General features: G+C 42.4%; 1 protein-coding gene across 1 annotated transcript; it reads right to left on the bottom strand.

Annotated features, from left to right (window-relative positions):
• Nucleotides 1-3,058: 3,058 nt before the first annotated feature.
• On the bottom strand, nt 3,059-17,338 carry CD28 (CD28 molecule). The gene is made up of 4 exons (XM_031601297.2): nt 17,086-17,338; nt 10,022-10,375; nt 9,677-9,795; nt 3,059-5,605 (listed from the first exon to the last, which is right to left on the bottom strand). The coding sequence occupies exons 1-4, from the start codon at nt 17,237-17,239 to the stop codon at nt 5,465-5,467; spliced, it is 768 nt and encodes a 255-aa protein (XP_031457157.1). The 5' UTR covers nt 17,240-17,338; the 3' UTR covers nt 3,059-5,464.
• Between the last annotated feature and the right edge of the window lie 294 nt (nt 17,339-17,632).

The raw sequence follows: 17,632 nt of genomic DNA, 5'->3' as shown, positions 1-17,632 counted from the left end.
ATTTAATGCAGCACTGACCAGACTGTCAGGCATTAACTGAGCTACTATTCACCCCCCCTGGCCCATGCATGTTGCCTCTGCCTTTGCCCCCTTCTCTCCATGGCTGTGTACGTATGCAGTGTGCAGCCACTTCCTGCATTCCTTCATCCTGCACAGACGCATGTGCGGCTCGGCGTGGGTGCACCATGCTGCTGGGCTGTGGTGCAGTTAAGCTGCCAATGGCTGCTTCTTGTGCTCTGCCTGCAGCATCGGTGCTGAGGCAGCACCATGGCCTCTTGCTGCTTGCTGGGCACAAGTTTGGGGGCCGCACCTTCCAGGTATGTGTGCCCAGGTTGGGGGGCACGACTCCTGAAGGCAGTGCTAAGCACCACTGTGCTGAGAGAGCCGGCTCCTTCATAAGCAGGAGCAGAGGAGGCTGAGTGGGAGCTTCCTTCTGGCCTCAGGATATTTCATTTGGCAACCTTATCTCTTCCTGTCAGGTGCCTCAGTACGTCATTTCTTAAACGTCTTTCTTTGAGAATTTTGTAAAAAGGACATTTGATCCTCCTACTAGTTTGAAACCAACCGTGATGTTAATTTCCATACAAACGTACTGTTACAATTTGCTTGTTTTCCCCTTTGTTTCTGCTGGTTTTGCAGTGATCCTTCCTGACTTAAAAAGTAGAGTTGTTCCAGCCCATTAGAACATTTCAACCTGATCCAGAATAGTTTCCTTCAAGGAACAAAAGAACAGTGAGGAGCACGAATGATGTAGCTACAAAATGTTATAATGGCTAGGAAAATGGTGACATTTGAAAACTCCTGGTCATTTAATTGGTCAGACAGAGCCAACTCCCAGAACCTGAGGTGGCCCTGGAGAGTTTATGAGATCTGAAAAGAGAGCTGTGATTTGCTTTTATTAACAGGGGAACAAAGATCCATTGCTCTGCTCCTGGAGATACAGTAAATAAGAAAGAGAAAGAAGTTGAGACCATTCCACTTTATGTATGTTCGCAAGTAGGTCTGTATAAATTGGCAGCCTCCAAATACTTTGTCTGCCAAGTTGACCACACCAGGCTACCTGTGTGCCCCTGAGGCTGGAATAGTAATGTGGTGCAATGCTATGCTCTAACAAAAGTGCCTAATTTTGAACAATCCATTTGCATCAAGATAAGCAGCTAGTAATGTTCCCCTCTCACAGACCCTTACAGACTCTGACTTTGTCTACAGTTTACTGCCTAATACTGTTTTTAGTGCTTTCCCACTCTTTATTGGACCGTAACAAAGCTGCCGTTATACTCATTAACCTAACCTGTTTTCTGGTTGGTGTGAGTGACTAACAAAATTGTCTTGGTATGTGATTCATCTTGAATAAACTATTTTCCAGTCACACAGAAAAAGCCTTGCTGAAAGTGGAAAGATTTGATCTTTAGCTCAGAAGCAGATTAGCTTCTGTGCTCCTAGAACTCAAATGTTTTGTACCCAGTATCAAACATATTATCAAGAGTCAAAGTTGCTTCTGCTGTCAGGGCAGGTATACAAGCACAGTGAACTCGGCAAAAGGCAAAAGCCTGCTCTGCACAGGAAATGAAACGTACAGAAATTAAATGCCCTTTGGGAAGCACGTGGTATGTGGGATTCCCATGTGGCTGTTTGGCATGACTGAAAAACTGAAGATAATGGGAAAATCAAAGCGATGAAAGACTCCAAATCCTTAAAACAGAAGATGAGAGCGTATCAAATCTCTGCATGGCTCCAATCTCCTGTGGCAACTCCTTCCCCAACAGTGAAGAGAAACATGGCATACAAGGTAGCCTGAGAAGCCAGTAAGTAGCCACGGCTGCATATGGAAGGCTGCACAACAATGTCAGAGATTAACAAACTGGATGAGTTTCTGAAATGCTATGTCTGGCATAGAACTGAAAGTAGAAGAGATGATATGCAAAGTAGGGAGGTGACATTGTTTGACAGATATACAGGGGTCACGTTTGCAGCCATAGAAGAAAGAAGAGTCATTTTGAAACATCTGATACAAGAGGAGAATATTGGAATTTGGGGGATTCAAATCAGAAGGGATGCCCAAGACTTCTGGCTTCTGTAAACCTGACAACCCCAGCAGTGTAGGTTCAAAATACTTGTAACGATACCACAGGCTTCCTCCTGGGGCTCCTAGGGGCTTGGCTGCTGGAAGTGAAGCACAGTCAGACCATTGGTTTGTGCTACACTGGAGACGTGCAGAACAGGAATCAGCGTGCAGAGGCTGGAGCTGCACAACCCTTGGTTGACCCCTTGCAGCATATGTTGATTGCTGTTCAGTTGCAATGACTGCAATTCAGATGCTCATTTGACGCTGAGATCCAAACATGAAGGATAGGGGAATGAAAAATTAAATCACTGCTCAGCAGGATGATATTTTCATTTGTATTAAGCCCTGTCTGCAAGGCAGAAAACCCTATAGATCTCTCACTGTCCTCCATGAGGGCTAGTTTCCAAGTTCAGAGCAGCAGCAGAGGGAGGATTCTCTTTACATCATCCTGTAAACAGCATATAGACCCCAAAGACAGGGTCAGGGAGAGCCAGGACTGTCCTGGCACATTATTCAGTGCCTGAGACCAGATGGAATAAATTAGGATTGCTCTGTTTGTCATATATGCTAATCCACGTATGCAGAGCCAGTCTTGAGGCTTAACTGGCTTGCTTCTCTGCAAACCGTTTCTCTCAGTCCCTCACTGGATAAAAGGTATTCACTGGTATTTCATCTCCAACAAGCTGCAATCGTATCACTGCAGTGCTTTAAAATAGTGATAGTGTTCACTTTGACATAGAGCTTAGGTTTTTCCTGTCCCGGTTCACCTCATTTTTTTCAGTATTCATTTAGGATGTTTCCATGTATCTCCCTTTCTTTTTGGTCAATCAATAGAACTAATATTTGTCCCACATATTCCAGGTCTTACTTTCCAGTATCGTGCCTTGGGAGCTATTGATACACTTTAAATATGGAGATTACAAAAGTGTTAGAGGGGGGAAAACAAATTATACCACATTTGCTTTAGAAAGTAATAATTTCCACTGACAAGCCTCAGGCACACTGCATTTATTCAAGATTTAATTTACCGTATCAACTTAATAATTTTAAAAGGAGACTGCAAAATATATAATAAAACTCTAAGGAATGTAGATCTGAAACAGACACATCTGCATGTAAAAATATACATACCCAGATTAAATGAAGATCATTGACCTTCATTTATGTTTTCAGTGTACATGCGCAATCTCACCTTACATTTGCACTGGAAGATGTGATTTTTCACACTGCATCACAATCTGAGCACTTGTTAATGTTGCATTACACAACAGGGGTGCTGTGAATAGTGTTGAGCCAGGCAAGATAAAGCTGTGCCCTGGCAGAGGGCTGTGACCGCCTGCAGATCCCTGCAAAGAGCATGAAAGGATGTGGGGAGGCGCTGGCATCCTGCTGCCAGGGCTAGTGAGGAATGTCAGGCCAGGACTGTGCAGGGTCTTGTGTGGGTCCTGCTTGTCTGCTTCCTCTCCACACTTGTACATGCTCCTTACTGACATGACTGCAGTGCAAAGCCATAGGGAGGGGCAGTCTCAGAGCCTGCTGGGTCTGAGACAGCAGTCCTGTACCAAACACTCAGCACCGCTGCTGGCAGTGGGCATCTAAGCCTCTCTTACCAGTGCCACCATAGGCTGCATGGCTGGCCAAGCATGGCTCTTCTGGGAAGGCCTTGGGTGATTCCAAGGCCAGCCATACAGCCCGTGGTGTCACCCAGGGTCTCCTTGGCAGAGTTACACCCAGTTGGGGACAGCAAGCACCTGACCACAGCACCTGCTAGGAGCACAGTTTGTGGTAATGTGATTCTGCAGGAATGGCCCAGGGCGTGGTCAACAAACTCAAATAAAACTTCCAATTTGGAAGAGCCTAAAGCTTTACTTGGGTTAAGACATCAAAGCAGGTTGTTGCCACACTTCCACATCTCTATTTTTGTCATCTCCCCTCAAAGAGAGGAAGAATCTTCTCAGCTTGATTTGGAGAAATGTAAATGTTGAACAATCCCAATTTTATTTCAAAGTGGAAGTATGGATTTATTTTTCATGTAATTGTTTATTCAGTAATCCCTATAAAATACATCTCATCTTCTCTGTATGAAAAAGGATCTTAAGCTAAAATAACCCCAATTACAGTTTAAGATGCCTTGTTAATGTAAACATGCTTAATTAATGGAATGAAACCGGCCTTTGTTGAAGACTTTACCCTACTCTAGCAGGGAGCATCCCTGAAGAACATATTTAGATAAAAAATAACCTTCAGTCAGCACGAAGTTCAAAGTGCCTAGAGCAATCCCTGCAAGCAGCTGAGCAGATGTGTACGCTGGTCACAGTGGTAGGACCTGAGGACACTCTCACATCCAAAACATTGCTTGCTTATGGGAAAAAAATGTTCAGCTGGTCTTTAGTTGCTCATAACTGGTCTCTGATTCTTAGAGGAGCTCTGGTACAACACAGGTGCCAGAAAAAGTGGAAGAATATTCAGGAGGACTCAACAAAGTGCCTTATTGATAGAAACAAAAATTCATAAATGAGGTAAAGCTCTGCTCCAAATATGACATCGGTGTCATCTAATGCTCACCATATGACTTCATATCATCTTGCTGTAGGCAAACATAGGAACTGGGGCTTTTCATGATCACAGCAAATCTTTCTCACAGTCCAACTTGTCTTGATTTCTTCTTCAGGTGGATTGGTTTCTCACTCTGTAGAGTAGCTCAGTTATGACTTCAAATGCTCTTTGCAAACCAAAAGTGAACAATCTAAGGACTCACATGCTGAATGCTTAAGTAGCTTCCTTTCAATTGGTTTGCCCTCACAGCCCACTTCTGCTATAGCCTAATTGCTCAGCTACGTTCTGGCTGACTTTTCCAACTCTTTTGAACATTTGTCTCAAACTTCAAACTGTGCTCTGGGCTCAGAGGGAAGCTTTTTTTTTGGTTTTTTTTTTTTTTTCATTTTTCCATATTTTACAGCAACAATGGTTTCTGAGGATTAGACATACAGGAAAAGAAATTACAGGCTAAGGCTAAGGCACTGGTTGTTGGGAAAGGTCAGAAGTTCTGGTTCTAATTCAGGTTCCCCAAGCAGCTCAAAAAACCCCACACACATTAGGAGGAGACCAGCTCTGAGGTCCATTGCCATCCTTCTTTCTTACCCACTGACAAACCTCAAAACAAGTTACACCACGTTTTCAGCCACCACGGAAAACAATCCTTTTTTGTCTTTTTCCCTCTTTTTTATGTTTATCTTTTATCTTTGAATAATACTGAAGTTTAGCCAATACTTGCTGTGGTGTAGATATCCATGGTCAATAGTAACAAACGCGATGAGGAAATGACAGGTTGTCCTTCCATTCCAAGAGCAGGTGGCTGCCTAGAAGCCCATGAGGATAGTGGTGTTATGCTGGTGGGTATCATGGCTGCCAGGAGCGATACGCAGTGTAGTCTCGTGTTGGTGCATAGGATGGGTAGCCTTTGTTCTTTTGGTGAGGTGGATGCCGGGGGGTCATATTCATGTAGTCACTCTGACGGTACCTGTTCCTCTTGGATTTTTGCTGTGGGAGAAGGGGTGAGAGAAGTGTGAAACCATTTCTGCAATTAGTCTGTCCTACCTGTGGTGAACATCCTAAAAGGGGGGAAAAAGACAGGGAAGAGAGCAGATAATTTTTGAGTGTTAATAAGACATGAGAAATGTTAATAATGCATTTGATTTTTTCTTCGAGTTAACAAATCATCTTACCTAACCTTCAGCTGCTGGCAGTCCTGGTCCTGGGTTGGTTCAGGGAAGTAGACATATTTATAAGAAAGCCTCCAGTTTGAAAACAGTTACAAAAGAACACACGTTCTCATAAAATAATCCATAGAATAAGCCCAACCTGAATGTAAGTCTCCAGCTAATCTGCTGAGAGATGTAGTGTCAGTTTTCCAGGTGAAGAAATACTGCAGACAAAGGATACAAACTGATCTCTCCCACCGCAAGTTCTCAGCTAGGGAATGACTCAGCAGAAGCAATACAGCCTTGAGCAGTGAAGATTGCCCTAATTTATTAGGAAGCAAAAGAAATTGGCTTAACTGGAAGAGAATAAGAGCAGAAAAAAATCAGCCTGGGCTATGTATGTAGGTCTGAAAGTAATGCCTTCTGCTTATTTCCATGGAAGTTACAACACACAAATAGCACAATATCACTATTTGATAGAGCAAGTTCTCAGTTGCAAAAAACTGTTTTTCAACACAGTCACCACTAGTTAGCACTAGTAGAGGTGACACACTGTTTCACAGCTATTATGATGGCGTTGATGTTAGGAAAATGTTGCCCACGTAGTTCATCTTTTATTGGCCTGAACAGATGGAAGTCATAAGGCATTAAAACTGGACTATATAGGTGGGTGTGATAGGACAGTCCTGCTAAGATGAGAAATGTGCTCTACAGTCTTCAAACTGGTAAGGGGTCTGGAATTACTATGTTGCAAGAGAAAGGTTGTCTTCTTCTCTGTTCTCCCGACTCTGGAAGCTCCAGTCTAGCTTAGCCAGTGTCATGATGTAGTGGTCAGAGTTGATGGTTTGTCTGGGTTCCAGGAAATCCAGAGGATCACCTCTGTCCTACCCCAAAAGACAGTGCACATCACTTTTCCTGCAGAGAGCTGTACCTTGAACATTTTATTCTATGGAAAATTCACGTCTCCACTCAGTGGTCTACTATTTTGACTTCAGCTCATCGCAGTGTCATCATGTCTCATCTCTGGTAGTGAAGTGATCCAGGAAGCTGCCACTTCAGTCTCAAATCACTTCAGTAGATCCTGGCAAACTTGCACACGCTGTTACTTTTGTTCCTGTGTGAGCATTTGTGGGACCCACCTGGTGCAAACTTTGCAGTATTCCAACATAGCCACCATTGTTTCCAATGCACTGAGGCTGATACTCAGCTCCAGACGCAGTTCCCAGATTGTAAACCACAAAATCTGTGCTGATGAGCTGATCAAGATGATCTTAATTTTGTTGTGTGACAGCTGTGTATTGCTGTCTGGAACATGGCTTGTCTTTCATGTCACTGTTTCCTCTGCTGAAACTCACCACCTCCCCATGCTCACATCCACTGTTTGGTCTCCAGGGACATTCAGCAAACATCAGTGAATGTGAATGGGTGCCATTTTTCCCCCATAGAGGAATTCAGTGACACACCTTTGCTTCATACACACTTCCATGTCAGGCACCATTTTGTTAGACTGCCCTTCTGCTGCCATCTGTCTCATGGCAACAAAATGAAATGGAATATTGGCAAGAAGGTTCAACCTCTACTGCTGTACCACCAACATCTGCCTCTGATTTGTGGGCCAACATAATAAAATAGGAGGCATTACTTTTGGAGCTGCTCCTATGTATCATGGCTTGCCTACCACTTACAGTAGAAATGCATAATGTGCATTGTATAATGCATAATGCAGTGCCTCTGTGAGACATGGGAAGCATCCCCTTCAGGAACAAGAGCAGCAGAAGGCAGTTTAAATCATTTGCCTATAATCATAGAGGAAGTTCGTGGCTACAGCAGTGTATAACCTGTGGTTCCCACAGGCTGTGCATGAGTTTATTGTTCTTGCATAGATGAAGGCCTTCTTACAGGAACTAGGTAAAGTGCCTTCATTCTTTTTCCTTAATGCTGATTATACTTTTTCTTACAATGTTTTAACTGAAACTTCCTACATACACAGACATACATAGTATATGAATATATTGCATATAGTGCAATATGCATGTGATGCTGTGGAATTGGAGGAGGCTTGCATCAGAAACCAAACAGCTGTACATGCAGAGGGAGGCAGTTAATTTCTATGAAATGCTTAAAGCTTTTTGATGTTAATGTTATATATATGCAAGGGGTTGAATGGAAATTATGTGTTACTTAAGCATGCAGTGCAATTGGTGCATTTAATCATTAGATAGAAAAGTTTTCTCTGTGTTTACCTCCATAAAAAACATTTTTAATTCATCTATTAAAATCTAAGAGGTAATTTCACATGAGAGAAATACATTTTGCTAGCATGAGTGAGTCCTGGATTGTTCCAGGATGAAATACAGCTGCTTCTCGAGAGGAAAACAGTTTTCCTCCAGGGAAGACAGAACTGTAGGAATTAGCACATCTTTAGTTGCTTTCAGGAGCTGAAGTGAAACAGACTTGCTTTGGCTGTCAAATACCATTTTTAGGACCTCATTTTAGCATCTACAATGTCTTGTAGGCAGCTTTGTTTACATTCAACAGCACTCCAAGTACATCCACACTCAGAGCACACGTTATCAGGAGAATAGCACCAGCAGCGATAACAGCAGGTGAAATTGATGCAGGAAGCAGCATGCATCACAGTGCAGCCTTGTCAGTCTTGCTGGGAGCAGACATCTTAGTAGTGCAGTGCGTAGCCATTGGGTACTAAGCAAAAATAGCAGAGAGAAAATGGTTTCAGATCCTGAAGGATGGATTGGAAGCTACAGTATCTCATCCAGGCACAGCTACTGTAGCACAGCACAGTAACACCAGCAGCTGTTTGCTGTAATCCTCTCACAGCTCTCCTGTCAGTTTCTATAGCAAGGCACTAAGAGGGACCGCTTAACCTGCCTTTTTATTTTCCTAAAGCAATGTCCAGTTTCATTGTTAACCATTAGAAATATGTATATATTGAACAAGTGTATTTTTGTGAAACAGTTAAGAAAGCTCAAGTTTCAGCTAGTAATGTGATTTTCTGTGTACATGCAGCATGTGGCCTGTCAGAAAGACTGCACCCACCCTTTATACAGACTACCTCATAAAATGTGTTGAATGACACTATTTAATGGCAGAGATACAAAGAGAGACAGAGTGCAAGGAACAGAACTCTCTGTGGTCATATTTCAAGTCTTTCCAACATGGAGCAGAAAGTGTGAAATCATCTCTGGGAGATGGTGACCCTAAGACCTGTGCTAGAAGGTGGCATTCTGCTGCCTCTGCACCCACACTTTGTGCTTTCCCTACTCCAGCAAGACTGTGTATTGAACCAAGCTGGACTGGATGTGAACTGGTCCCGACAAATCTTCAGAGGGATTAGAAGGCAAAAAATAAAGAACTGCAAGACTCTCTCTGCTTTCTTGGGGTAAATATACTACCAATGCACTGGTGCCCCTATTCTATTGAAATCAAGCTGTCAGAAAAAGTGTGTATGTGAGCGAATTGCTGCATAGGCACAAGACATCAGTGTGGATGTTTTGGGGCCAATTGAGGGTTCTCTGAAGATTGTTTCACTGTAGGTGAGCTCCTCCCATCAGGACAGTCTCAAAGGAGTTTGGCAGGGGTGCTTTTAGAAAAATATTTCCCTGACAGGGAGAACTAGTTGGAACTGGAGATTGTGTCCCAGCTTTGCTGAGGTGTTGACATTGCCATAGGACTCTATTGAAGAGGCTGGCTGCCTATCTGGAGAGCATCTGGTGCTTCAGCTTTCTTGGGGCATAGCAGAGGTGTGAGTATGTAGCTGGGTTGAAGAAGCACTGTGATCCAAATGTGAGGGATATCAGTGGATTTGTGGTAAGTATGGGAAGAATAGCATGAGAGATGAAAAGCACGCAGGGACAAAGAGCACATAAAGCAAAGGATAATAGTTTCTTACCCGGTAGATTATAAAGACTGCAGTTATAAGCATACTGTAGAAACCAAGAAGTCCTGTCACTGCCACCATAACCCAGTACGAAGTTGCAGACTCAGGTTCTTGTGTTTGGATGGGTGTCTCTTTAAAAGAACAAAGAAAACTTTTAAGCACTTCAAAGCTTGTTTACTCCTCATTCCAACACACCATCTGTATTAATCTTATCATACACCTGCTTAAGATGCCTTTCTTAAGAAATCAGGAGCAGGAATTTCATTTTAAGAGGCAACCCAGCTATTTTTTCTGCCTCAATCCAAAACATAGGGAGTGTGTACAGGAAGGATACTGGTGTACAGGTTCTCAGCTTACCTCTCACATGAATTACAGTCCCATTGCTCTTCTCATTATAGACATATGGAGGTGGATACATGGCCTCAATTTTGCAGAAGTAGATGTCAGTTTGGCTGGCAGTCATATTACGAAGATTGAAGATTACTTTGTCTTTATCATGATTCCCCCAACAGTTGAATTCTTTATTTGAATTACTGTTACTTTTGGTCATGTTCCATGAAATAAAGCAGACTTCAACTGAACTGTCTGTTCCTTTGTGCAGCGAGGCTCGAAATTCTTTCCCTGTTCCATTGTATGTGTAGTTGCAGACTAGAGTTGCCGTTCTATTGGCTACAATGAGCAAAGGACTCTGAGCCACTAGAATCTTGTTTTCTGGAAGGGAGGGAAGAAAAACACTTGTTTGCAAGATATATTAAGAGACTTAAAACCACACATCCTCCTGTTCAGCTTGTCTCTTCTTCTCTGTTGGCGCTCCCTGCTAAGCAGTTACTCAAGGAAGCTCTGATTGCAGTATCCTCTCCCTATGTATAAGTAATTTCATTGTTACCAGGGGAGACTGTGAGGTTGAGGGTGTTCTTCCACAGTCAGAACACTATGAGAGAAAGCGGCCCACGTGACAAAGATTTAAAGTCAAGGGTCACAAAGCTGCTTTGTTTGTTAGTGCGTATACATGTGTAAGGCCACCTCAGTCTACCCCTTCCTTAGCATGCAGAATGCCAGGGAGCAGTATGGAGTGAAAATGCCATGAATTAAATGCTCAGTTAAGTAATCAGATAAGAGAATATTATTCATACCTTTGCTTTTTAATTCAAGGACAGACTGAAAAGTTTGCAAGTAGAATTTGGTGAAATTTTTCAAGTATGGAAAGGAAGCACTATTGGTGTTTCCTTTCAAGTATTGGACAGGAAGCAAGAACTGGCATAATTTTAATTTTAAAAAAGTCATTTATCTAGCTAGCAGCTGTAGCAGATTCTTAATCACTCAAAGGATTTAGGCTGACTAATCTGACACCGTATTGGCACTTAGCACTTGAATGGCCTGTAAAAAAGCATGTCACATGAAGATACAATTCAGTTTGGATTGACCAAACTGATACATATAGCGTTTTCTGACATGTAGAACTCCATGCTGCTAACTGCCAAACAATAAACCACTGCTCAGACTGTGCAGAAAGACAACTGCTCCCAGAAAATCCACCCTGTACAAATGAGGCTTTTCAAATGGTGACCCATAAATAAGAGGAAGTGAGCTGTGGTTCTTAAACTAGGAACTTGCCGGAAGCAAGGACAGTGCTTTTGTGTATGCATGCCATTGCGTGTGTCTCCATGCAAGTTCAACTTGCAGGAGTTCTTAGCAGCCTTTGATGGATCACAGAGAATTGTGGTTGAGACAATGGCAACTGTATGTCTCTCCAAAATCTGCTGTAAAACCTGCATTCATTCTACTTAATCCATGTGAGGATACTTTAAGAGGATAGAAAGGAAAATAGAGCGGGAAGAAGGCCAGATTCACAGTGCCCAGGAAACAAGTATTTCAATATACTTAATATTTAGGACTACATGGATGCATTTAGTGTGCTCCTAGATGCACAGGAAGAGGGACCTCCCTGACCTCTTGGGAGGACACTCCTTCGGGGTGAAAGGTACACAGGTTTATTGCCATGCTCAGTTTCAGGTCAAGAACTTAAGCGTGCCTCCCTTAAGGCTGCTGGGAGCCTGGGCTTCTAGAGGGCTGCAAGATCATTAGCCTGGAAGATGCCACTAAAGTGATGTGGTCTAGTCATATGCTCTGCTTTCAGAGACAGATACACACCAAGAGGCATATAAAACAAATGCATTCATAAAATTGACACGGTATTTACATAGATCCAGAAAATATCCACACCAGATACTACCAAGTATATCCACAGGTGTTGTGAAAGCCACATTTTCCATTTTGAAACTATTTCTTTTTGCATAGCTTTCATTATGAGAGCTGTGAGTGAAGACAGTGAACTTACATGGTGGTCACAGCATTCACAGGGACATGGGAGATTGGGGTGTAATCCTTGCTCTGAATCAAAACAAAAGACGGACTTGAGTGTGAGTCTAACAAATTTGGATGAAAACCTTGGCTCCATCCACTTGTTGGCCTATTGGGAGGTTGAGCCAGAAGCCCTCTGCTAAGGTATGCCCTGGCACAGCAATAATTGTAAGACATGAAACACACAAGACTGGAACAGGGAGTGAACACACAGAGGTGTCTGAGTTGGTCAGGACTAGTTGCAGGGTGTGGGCAGTAAAAACAAACCATGCCCAACAGGTTCTCCAAGAACCAGCCCAGCCCATGAAACTGCTGAAGTTGTTCATTTTCTCACCAAAAGTCATGTTTACCAGCCCTTTCTTCTCATGAGAGCAGGAAGATATGAGACAGGGGATCTTCAGCAAAGAGGGAGTTTGCAGCCCAACCTCCTCATATCTCTCTGTTCAGTGTAGCTAACTTGAGGGTTGCAGCAGAGCTTATCACAGCTCAGAAATCTCATGTTTGCAGGGAATCCAAACACTAAAACTTTTTGTTTTGGTGCAGAGTGAGCATTTCCATTCTTTCCAGTACAAAGGTCCCAAGATCTTGGAATCCCAGAGCAGGCTGGCAGTAACAGCAGACAAGGATGGTTCCTACTGAAGGTGCTGCCTATGGTGGATTTTCATCGAAGTGACGACATTTCAGCAAAATATTTCAGTTTCATTGAATCAGCATTTTCCTACAAAAACTCTCACCTAGGCCTATAAGGCATTCTAGTAAAGAGTGAGGTTCATATTCTGCCTCTTTAGACACGCTATTCGATCACTTTTTTTTTTTCTAGAAAAATCAATCTTTGGCCCAAGTGGGAAGGTACAAGTCTGCAGTGGAATTGTTATTTGGTTAGAAAAGCAGAATTCAAAGCATCTCACTTGAGACAGAATTGTTCTGATTTTTACTCCACCAGTGCCCACCACTACAACAACCCTGGGTATTGCAGGAGCTGAATACACCTTCAGAAGGGGTTTTTCTGTTTCATAGTTTATATCCAAAACAGGCATCCTTGAAAAGATAGTTGCAGAAGTACTACGGCTCAGAAAAAAATACTTGCTTGTTTTTCACTGTAGGTACTTACAAATAAGTACCTGTTTGTCACTGCAAGTACTTACAGAAAAACAGACGGACGTTTATCAGATCACTCTGGCCAGAGGAAAGACAACACTGAAAATAGTGTCACTGAGGGACCACCTTCAGATGTTGTTTAGACTCTTCTGTAGAACCCAGAGACTTACCTTGAACTTTTGCTAGTCTGGATTCCTGGTATATGGTAGCACATAGCTTCACATCAGGAGCTCCGCTATTTAATTACAGCTCTGGACTATATATGTCCCTGCTGTGATATATTGCTCATTGGCAAACAAACTTTTTTGATGCATCCACCAAAAAAATAGTTTCCTTCACCTTACATCTTGGCTTTCTGGCCCAGCCTGTTTATCTCACCATGGCAGCTGAGTGTTGATGACCCAGCCCCATACTGTTGGTGCTGAGATAGCTAAACAGTGGGAAAAAGTTTATTTGTGGATCATTAAATAAGGGCTGCTCCTAGGTGATTTGTTTAAGCCAAACTTAAACCAAATCTGCTTTTGCAAAGTGGCTCTACCATGTAAAATCTGAATTGATTGAAGGTGTTTTGTTTTCCATTTATAGGAACTAATTAGCACCATGTGAACAGGGCAGGGCTGAGGCAAGGCAAGCTCGCCCCACAGGCATGTCAGGCCCTGCTGTTATCCTGCTTCTCCAAGCTCACGGTTTTTTCAAATTGAAGAAAGTCAGTCATACCAAAATATATATTAGTTTTGTGGGGAAAACAAAGTAAGGCCAAACAACCCTTACTTGATTTCTGATCTGAATAGGATTTCAGTGTATTCTTAGTAGAATCTGAACCATTCTGAACAAACCTGCACTGAAGCTGCTTTTGCCTTCACAAAGACAGTTTTTCTTGTATCTCTTTGGGTTTATGAAAATAGTGAAACTCTGAAACATCCAGTATGTGTTTCCAATAGTGTACATTTTCCCCTAAATCGGGTTATGACTGCTGTTTCCAGAGCTGTCTTCAGTCATGTTATATAGTAATAAATATCTGTGTCTTGGCCTCAGGCAGCAAATGGCAGTTATGAAAATCATTGTCCAGTTTCAAAAGTTTGTAATGTCTAGAAATGTAAGAACATTTTGATGTGTCTCCAGACTGTAGGTTTTATAAGAAACAGTGTGCAAGATCTCTGTTAAGCTTTTCTGTATGTTGTCATGCTAATCATATCTTATAATCACAAGTGGGGGCTTTTTTGCCTCATGAAAGAAGTCCAATCCATATATATTTTCCAAAAAACACTACCTCCTCAATCACAGACCCTTGATGCAAGCAAAGCTCCATTGAAGGTTTTTTTCTTTCTTTTTTTTTTCTTTGGTCAAGAAAGTGAAATAAAGATGACAGAGTATGGAAACTAACTATTTTGAAAGGTTTTTTTTTTTTTTTTTTTTTTTTTCCCAGAACTTTCCATGAATCATTATCAGTTATTGGAAAAAAAATATTATGTTAAAAATATTTTGTACTCTCTTTCTTTTTCATGCCGGTTGGCTTCAGGGAGCTATTTGCCAGAGCAAGGAATCTGGGATAAGTTGGGATTTCTCTAAGCACAGTAAAGAAATGGCCCACTTAAGTCCCTGCTGGGGGGGTGGAGAGAGAAACCTGGAAGGAGCTTGTTTAATCCACAAGTGGAAAGATACACAGTTATGTTATAAACAAAGCTGTTTGTTTCTTCAGCTGCTGGTTTGTTGTTCAGTTGCCTTTACTCTTTCCCAGGTGCAAGTCTTCTTCTGTTACTTCAGTTTTAGGTGACCAAGCGCTGTCTATGTGTAGAGCTGGAGGGATCTACCCTTTCTAATGTGACAGACTGGCTTTGTACTAACCTTTCCTCCATTCAAGCAAATGCTGCACCGAGCAAAGTATTCTTGCTGAAATTAAACTCAGTTTGAGCGCAGGGGTTCCTTTTGCTCTTTGTAATATTTTTGAGCCAGAATTTGTTGATGTCATCCTAATCTCAGCTAACCTTGCATTTTGCATTCTGGTAACCTTGGTGGGTTTGAGGCTGATTTTAGCACTCAGAGATTGATTTTAACACCAGCCAGGATGTTATGCAAGCACTGAAAAGATGAGGTCATCTGGGGTCCTCTGCAGTGGGAACATTCTTACATTACTTTATTTCACAAAATAAACAGCCAAGTATTTAGCAGCCTCTTTGGCATAGTGTAACCACGTAGTTACTTAGCGGACAGAAAGCAGATGATGAGGGTGGAGGGGGACAGGCTTTGTAAACATCCATACTACTGAAAAGAGGGAATAAGCAATCCAATCTTGTAAGTCTCTTCCCAGCTTTGCAGTTCCACAATTCAAACTCAACTTGCCACACTCAATGGTGCAGGCTAATAAAAGCACAACAGGATAGATTCAGTTGTCTTCACCAGAACAAAGTACATTTTGTGGTTTGAGGAAGTTCTGCAGGGCTTTGACTTGCCCTAACGTTGTCTGTGTAGCAAGGATCATTCATCTCAGGATAAAAATGCAAAGAAGAGACATGGAAATAAGTGAAAGCCCTGAAAAATAAGCTAACTCATGGTTCTGTTCAAGCGATTGAATAGTTTCAATGAAGCTGCTGTAGAAATTCAAGTTCTTAACCTAAAGCAAGTGTATGAATGTCTAGAGAATCATGGCATAACCCTGGTGTCTGATAAACATACATTGTATTTTCTTGTGATTCAAGGGTTGTTTAAAAGATGTTCACTTCTCATGGAAATGGTTTTAAAACTGTTAACTTATCACTGCTACCTATCCCCTCCTAGAATTATTGTCTTCTCAGACAATCCAGTGGCCTGCTGTGGAAGTAATTACAATATTGCAAGCAGAGAATTATGAAAATGCAAAAAGGACAAGGAAAAAAGAGCCTATCATCTCTTAAAGAAATATAGATCAAGGCTTCATGCAAATCACATTGCCTTTCATGAGGACTAGAACTACAGAAAAGCAACATGCAATTTAGGAAAAATATAATAATCTCTTGCGTTAGGAAAAACAACTCTTTGGAGATATTCTATATGTGAAAGATTTGTACTGGAAAACAGATTTTTGTTCCTATCTGTAAATTCCTCATAAAATACAACACGCTGATATTTAGAGGAGACCAAATAACAACAGTTCATAGGCTAGTGATTTGAAAAATTGTCAAGATTATCCTAGCAAAACCCATCACCCTTTGCCTTGCTTTGCATTTGATGTACTACTTGAAAAGACATGGTAGCTCTGAACGCATTAACTGCATCAGCGAAAGACAGCAGCCAGGTAACTGAAGATTCAGAAAGATTTACTAAGATGCTGGATTTCTAAATCACAACTAGACATTTGTGTTATCAAAAATATTTTCAGAAAGAAGCAACATATCTAGTTATTATCAATAAACTACTAAATAATGCAAAAATCAGTTAGTCGGCAATTCCGATCCTCCCAACTTTGAGCTCAGTAAGCAGATCTATTGTTGTGTTGTTCCTTTCACTTGTTGATGCTATGAGAGTTCGGGTGGGCTCACCTCCACAGCCTGTCACACCAAGCTGGTACACAATGGGACATAGGGCTGACCACAGCAGGCTTGGAAGTGGCCCCAGAGGGCACAGGCACCAGCTCTGCTCAGATCCCCCCAGCAGATGTTGAAAGCCACAAAGCACAATCTGTGCAGGCTAGGGAAAGGTGAAATAAATTCCCTCTAAATAAGCAGTTTCCAAATGCATCTGAAGAGGTGGCAGATTAAATAGATATCTCTTGAGTCTTGTCTAGGAGGGATACTCGTGGAAGAAAAATAACCTGGTTATACTGAGTCAATCCGTAAGCAGTCTCAGCAGCATGCTTTGTCTCTTCTCTCATGTTCAGATACAACATAATTTCTGCAAAACTAATCCAGATCTATACAAGACTGTCTCCCCTCTCCTACGATGCAAATGTTGAAAAATCATGGAAACAATCATATTTTTTCTGTTACCTGTTACATCTGCAGCAGGGATGAGGCAGAGCACCACGAGGATCCCCAGCATGGTGATGATGGTGGGCCTGTGGCCTTGTCCCCACCCTCCAGGCACTGCCGAGTCCCCCAGGGCTTCACACCACAGGCGTCCCCACAGGGCAAGCTGCACCATCACTAGCTCACACAGCTTCTCTCCTCCTCCCTCCGTGGCACGTGATGTACAGCCGAGTGAAACCACCACAACGGCAGTGTTCAAACAGGAAACTCAGTTGTTTGATGGCTTCAACCTTGGGAAGCCTCCTCTGCGCCTCTGCAGTATTCAGTAACACCTATGAGGCAGTGGAAGCCCACCCTCTGAAATATGGAGCCTTCTTATGCTTGGGGCTTTGCAGGGCTACTCCCATCAGAGGGAGAAACGGACTTAACCAAGAAATGCTCCTCTACCAAGAGCACATATAGAAATACACTGTTCGCATCAACATGGAAAGTGCAAACAGCAGTTTCCGAGTTCCTGCTGGCCAAGCTTGGCTCTAAGGAAACTACACCCAGTGAGCTTCATCTCTCC

The sequence above is a fragment of the Phasianus colchicus genome, chromosome 7 (genome assembly GCF_987193195.1).
Source record: "Phasianus colchicus chromosome 7, bPhaCol1.hap1.1, whole genome shotgun sequence".
In the NCBI taxonomy this organism is placed as follows: Eukaryota; Metazoa; Chordata; class Aves; order Galliformes; family Phasianidae; genus Phasianus; species Phasianus colchicus.
Note: the sequence above shows the minus strand (reverse complement) of the source record. Positions and strands in the feature narration are given on the sequence as shown.

What these genes read in the sequence shown, in the direction of transcription:
- CD28 (XM_031601297.2), bottom strand. Translation starts at nt 17,239, where the DNA reads ATGGTGCAGCTTGCCCTGTGGGGACGCCTGTGGTGTGAAGCCCTGGGG. An exon ending in CCCTGCTGCAGATGTAACAG is followed by an intron (nt 10,376 to 17,085) that starts GTAACAGAAAAA and finishes CCTCCCTTCCAG; the next exon opens with AAAACAAGATTCTAGTGGCT. An exon ending in CAGTCTTTATAATCTACCGG is followed by an intron (nt 5,606 to 9,676) that starts GTAAGAAACTAT and finishes CTTCTCCCACAG; the next exon opens with CAAAAATCCAAGAGGAACAG.